This window comes from Polypterus senegalus, chromosome 2 (assembly GCF_016835505.1).
Source record: "Polypterus senegalus isolate Bchr_013 chromosome 2, ASM1683550v1, whole genome shotgun sequence".
NCBI classification, from domain to species: domain Eukaryota; kingdom Metazoa; phylum Chordata; class Cladistia; order Polypteriformes; family Polypteridae; genus Polypterus; species Polypterus senegalus.
Window position 1 is genome coordinate 14,524,043 of NC_053155.1, and position 6,366 is coordinate 14,530,408.

Genomic DNA, 6,366 nt, shown 5'->3' on the forward strand with positions numbered 1-6,366 from the left:
GCTTATATTACAGAGCAGCCTAAAAATAATGCTAGGTCTTATTTTCGGAGTAGGCCTTACTTTTGAGGAAACACGGTAGTACTTTAGTTTTAACTGCCTGATCTTAGACGGCAAAAATCAAAAGACAGTGTGATGGATAGCCTTTTCAGCATAGTTTTGGAACTGTCCATGTACTGGATTCCTTTTCCAGTTATTATTACTGTTATTATTATTATTATTATTATTATTTTTATTATTATTTTTAATGAGGCAGGTACTTTTACCAATGGGAACTTTCAAGATCGGTATATTACAGAATTATATTCATATTAAAGTGATGTACAAATTGTGCCCCTGAAATTCCAGGTTAACAAACTATTAGTTAATCTCTTGTCTTTATGTTTATTATCAATGTTACAATTATTGTAATTTCCTTCATTAACATTACTAGAATACCAAGTGAAATCACAGTAGAAATGTACCTTGGACGTGCCTTACATTGTTGCAGCTTTCTTGTTGTGCATTCCTACATTATTAAATGAATTTATGTTAAGTCAGCCGCAGCACTACACCACAAAAGTTTGCATTGGCTGCTGCCTCACACCTACAAGAACCTGAGTGTAGCTTTCAGTTGCTCCCCTGGCTGTTTGGAGTTTATGTCACTTTTTTATATCTTGTGATCAAGGAAGGAACTGCAACCCACAACTGGATAATGTTGGGGCACTAACCTATTTGTTCGCGTTTAATGAAAAGAAAAAGATCTGAACACTATAATGAAAATAATGGCTGCTATGTGCACCAACAATGGAAACATTTCCTGCAGCATGGTTACTGTCTGGCTGATAAGCAAAGGCTTGTAAGTTATGGGGCTGCATCCATTTTTTCAGACTTTAAGAGACTGGCCCCTTCTTTCCGGCAGCAGTGGGATTTTTAGATAGGTAAAGAGAAGTGGCGGAGTCAGCTGTCATAACTGGTGGTCTTCTCTGTGCTGCTTAGGGAACATGAGAAAAAAAAGTTAGTGCCCGCATCTCCCGTCAACCCAGAGCAGTTTTACACACCTTATTTATGTATTTCATATATTCAAAGACACTTTACAATTCAATACACACATTAACAAGAGAGTAAAAATTACATACACGAAAAAGAATAATACTCACTAAAAAAGTTTGAAATTAAGATTAGATTTTTCCTTGCAAAGGCTGAGAGGGAGAGAATTCCAAATTTTAGGGGCCATCACACTGAAAGCTCTGCATTATGCAGGTAGGCATAATGAAAAAAAAATACCTGGAGCAATGGTGCACACAGAACTGCATCTTGCACCATGACAGCCCACCTTTCATAATCAGCATTATCTAAGAGTTTTTGACCAAAAACAATGTGGTTGTTACTTTACACCTGCCATATTCTCCTGATCTCGCTCCATGTGTCTTCTTTTTGTTCCCAAAATTGAATCTCTATGTTTATACAGAATATATAACATCCAACATCTGTCTGTCTGTGTGCTTTTCACAAAAGAACTACTTAACAGATTTAGATCGGGTTTTTTTCTATAATTTGCTTTGACATTCCAGTTGATTTTGTGACATCTCTCATCATACATAGCGATTTATTCACTCAAATCTGACACAGAGGCTGTCAGCCAAGGGGTGCGTGACGTCATTAATGTGGAGAGTGGGGCGGTGCGCCACTCATGCGCCAGCCTCTGTTCAAGTCGGACTCCCTCTCGCGACATGTTGGAGCATACCTTGCCTTTGCCTAGCCTGTTTGTTAATTGATTTTTAAAGTTTGTCCAGTTTCACTGCTACGTGGGCAGAGCCGCAGGGGACAGCTACTAGAGAATAAAAGAAAGATGATTGGCTACCAGAATAGACATCCAGGAAAAAAAGGCTCTAGACATGGTAACAAAAGATAAGAACAGGAAATGTTTCTAAGAATGAGACAAGCGCAGTTACATCTCAAGGGGTGTATTTTGACAGTGACTAAAATAGAATTGCTCTAAGCTGAATAATAAAGTTTGTAACAATTCCGGGAAATTTTTGGGTCCCCCCTTATACAGGGAGGGCCATGGATAAGTAGCCCACCTCCAGCGATAGTATGACAAGATGATTGTTTTTATTTGCTTACCCACAAGTTACAACAGATGCTGAAAGTGGTCCCTGTTCACATCTATGCACCTTTGGGCACATCGGAGTATGCTGTCTGTTACTGCTTACAGCTCTTCATCAGTGATGCTGTGGATAGTGTTTGTGATGTTTTCCTTGAGTTCATCTAGGGTATCTGGATTGTTGCCGTACACTTTCTGCTTTAAATTTCACCACAGATAAAAATCGCATGTGGACAACTACAGGAACATGGTGGCCATAACCCTTTGCTCACAGATTGCTCCTCTTTAATCAGTTAATGAACCCGTGGCAGTGAGTTGCATGAGGTGTGGTGTGTTGCCCCATCTTTTTGGAAAAATTAGTAAATTTTTTCTTCTGGTGTTAGTTGGTCATAAAATTGTTCAAAGATGCCCTGGTAAACCACTGTATTCACGGTTGATTCAAAGAAAATTGGGCCCACTATTTGTGTTCCTGACACTGCACACCAAACGCCAATTTTCTGATTGTGAAGTGGCTATGGCCTCCTCCAAAGAGCGTGGCACCATTATTGGAGGTGGGCTACTTTTCCGTGGCCCACCCTGCATATCAATTTAATGTCCAAATTTTAGTAGACTGAGATTTCCAAAAATGTTTCTTACTGAAAGCTTCATAACCCACCATTCAATATGACCTGCCCATTATCATTTTGATATAATAATTCATGTGGATGGTACAGGGGTTCAAACTACTGTCTGGCATATCCAACACTCTGATTGAATTCTGTGCCCAGTCTTTGTCTGTATGGTGACTGCATGCGTGTGTGTATATAAATCGTTCTCTGGCTACTTTGACTTTCCCTTCCACATCTCCAAAGACATTCAGGTTGTGTTAGATAGATAGATAGATAGATAGATAGATAGATAGATAGATAGATAGATAGATAGATAGATAGATAGATACTTTATTAATCCCAAGGGGAAATTCACATTGTTAACTGGTGACTCAAAATTGGTCCCAGTTTAAATATTTGTGTGTGTTCTGCAATGGACTGGTGACATCCACTATTGACGGCAAAGGCTTTTGCTGTCCAAATCCCTGAACTGGATTACACGGGTTTGAGAATGCAATTATGTATGTACATATTTAAATAATGCACCTTTATATTATAGACCAGGGGTTCTTATCCTGAGGTCCGAAAATTTATATTCACTATACAGCCCAGTACTGTTGATTTATATTAGATGTAGTAGTAGTAATAATAGTAGTAGTCATAAGGTAGTAGAAAACATAGTAGTAGTAGATCTGTTTTAATTTGCACAAGGGGAATGTATTTCATAATTATAATGAATGGCCATTACTTCTTGCATAAAAAGAAGAGTTTTTAAGATAGTTTACTTTAAAGTTTACTAAAACTTTTTGTACATCATATATATGTATGAGACAATCAAATAATAAAGTAAATTATATTCATTGCATGGAATGTTTATGTGAATATTTCTGAGGAAGGGGGTCCATAGCTTTCATCAGATTCTTAAAGGGGTCTGTGACTCAAAAAAGGGTTAAGAATCACTGCTATAGACTAAGCAAAAGTAATGGTTGTTTAATTTATCTTGCAGCAGAAGCAAATTTGTAAAGATGAGTAACATCTCGGCATTGGCATCTGAGTTTGTGCTGCACTGTGCTATTGATTCTCAGCAGAAGAGCTACACCATCCCTGCCCTCATCTTTGTCTACCTAGTGACGATCTTTGGAAATGTGCTGGTGATACTAGTCATTAAGATGAATCACCAGCTCCATACTCCCATGTTTTACTGCATTGGGACCTTAGCCATCATTGACTTGGCCAACAGCACTAATCTCATCCCAAAAATGCTAGCAGTTCTGCTAGATTCTTCTAAAATTGCATCCGGACCATGCATACTTCAGATGTTTCTAGTACTTCATCTGGAAGCGGTGGAGTCCCTTCTGTTCACTCTGATGGCCTGTGATCGTTATGTTGCTGTTGTTTATCCACTAAGATACCCTTCACTAATAACAAATAAAATTGTTTGGGTTGGGGTCTTCATTTCTAATGTAGTTGTCACTTTGGCTCTTGTTCCTTATTTGGTTTTTGTCCATGAGCTACCTTTTTGTCGCACCAGAGTTCTTCCCTATTGTTTTTGTGACTATGCTACAATGGTTAATATTGCATGTACCGAAGAGCCAAAATACTTGATCGTTTTGACAACAACTTCTACAATGCTCGGCATGTGTCCTTTGATTTTAATTCTACTTTCCTACCTCAGGATTGCATATGCAGCTCTTTCAATTTCTTCCGTTGATGGGAAAAAAAAAGTCTTCAGCACTCTTGGAACTCATCTCTTGGTGGTGGGGCTTTTTTACTTACCGCTTTTAATATCGTACATGTTGCCAGGGATTGGAATTAAGTTGTCCACTGAAGCTTATAATACAATGGTAATCGTGTCCAATGTTGTCCCCCCTATGATGAACCCTTTAATTTATAGCTTCAGGAACAAGGAAATCAAAGGAAGCATACAGAGGCTGTTTAAATGGAAAGTAACACCTGAAACTGGACAACGGTAGATGGCAAAGCATAATTTTTCTGTTTCTTGTGCAATTCTGAACTGTCTTATTGATTCTGTTTGTTCAGCTGAATGTTGTTTTGTTCTAAATAACTTTACAATATTATTAAAGAAGACAACACAGAGGTCTTGTCTTCAAAATTCTCAAAGACATGAATAAAGTTGGTCCAATAAAACTCTTACAATTTAAACAGTGAAGGAGGATAAACATGGAAATTAAAAGGAAGAGCATTTAAGGCAAAACCGAGGAAGCCCGACTTCACACAAACCATTGTGGCAATCTTAAACCGAATTCTGAGTCACAGAGTTGAAGTGGAAGCTAACTAAAATGACTTTGATGGACTACATGTTATCATTGTTTATTGAAATTGTTATGGTTTATGTGAATATGAAGAAGTAGATCACTGCAATTCCTGATGAAGAACTTGGGCAATGTGTCTCAGTTATAGTGTAATTGATTTAAAGAGATACACAAATCAGAATTTAGTTTATACAAGGGTACGTTAATACAGGGTGAGTCAAAATTATGTTAACATTTGAATGGCGGAAACAATTTATTCACTAAACATACTTCATACGTGCAAGATGATTTACAGGAATGTCTCAACCTCTTCACCATCATGTTCAACACACAAAAAACAACAAGCAACAGTACCTTTTAAAGCCCAGACACATATTTCATGGGGAATAGATGATACCACAGGCCGTGTTCTGTCCTTCAGGTTATTGATATCACAAACTTTCCTGCTATACACACACTCATTCACCATACCCCATAAATAGAAATCACAGGGTGTCAAATCAAGTGAAGTGTGGGAGCCATGGCACCCATCAACCCAGAAAGATGTGGTCGAGAAAAAAATAATCCAGTAATGTTAACATAAATTTGACTCAACCTGTATATATCTACACTACAGTACAGAACATAAAGACACTTAATTTATCAACATAGTCCCTTTAACTTTTCAAGGTACTTGGATAAGCGTTCCACAAGTTTGTTTATGCCCTCAGAAAAAAAACATTATTGGTTGATCTTTCAGCCACACATACACCTCTTCATCCACTTGCTGGTCTGTGGGAAATCAACAATCCTCTTTACTTGTCATTTTGTCAGAATCATGGTATGGACTTACTTGATGTTGTAGTTGGTATCAGACATCCCACAATACTGAATTATATCTTGCATTTTGGAACCTTTTTAATCCATTCATGAACACTTCACCATGGTAAAACACAGTCTCTAGCTTGTGCAGAAAGAATAATGAATTTCTATAATGAATTTGATCTCCATGGTACAACTATAGCCCATAAAAACTGAATCACTGCTGTCTGTGCTTCTCTGATGCAAATGGAGAACAGATTGGTCACGTTTACACCTAGAAAACAACAAAAGAATCTGACTGAGCATGGTGGAAACTTTACCATTATGACCATAGACACACCACATTTCCACTTGTGTGAGGGGAAAGCTGTATAGCCAGTTTAAAAGTGCAAAAATGTATTGACGTATTATCACAGTTATTGCTTTAACATGAGCTGAATTCGATAAAGTGACTAAATTAGGGTCATACAGGGTGCTAAGCATTAACAACCTGCATCCTTATGCTATACAGGGTGGTCCAGATCTAATTATGCAGATCCAGATCGTCTGAATGACTTTGATTTATGCGAGGAAGATTTCAGTTCGGTGCGAAGACGATTCTTCATGTCGTCAGTTCGCACAC

The 6,366-nt window shown here is 37.9% G+C and overlaps 1 protein-coding gene across 1 annotated transcript; it reads left to right on the forward strand.

Moving 5' to 3' along the window:
- The first annotated feature begins 3,695 nt into the window (after positions 1-3,695).
- LOC120524181 (olfactory receptor 1M1-like) lies at positions 3,696-4,643 on the forward strand. The gene has a single exon (XM_039746062.1). It carries the CDS (start codon positions 3,696-3,698, stop codon positions 4,641-4,643), a length of 948 nt encoding a protein of 315 aa, XP_039601996.1.
- Positions 4,644-6,366: the final 1,723 nt, after the last annotated feature.

Excerpts from the sequence above, each read along its gene's own strand:
- LOC120524181 (XM_039746062.1), top strand. The coding sequence starts at position 3,696 with ATGAGTAACATCTCGGCATTGGCATCTGAGTTTGTGCTGCACTGTGCT.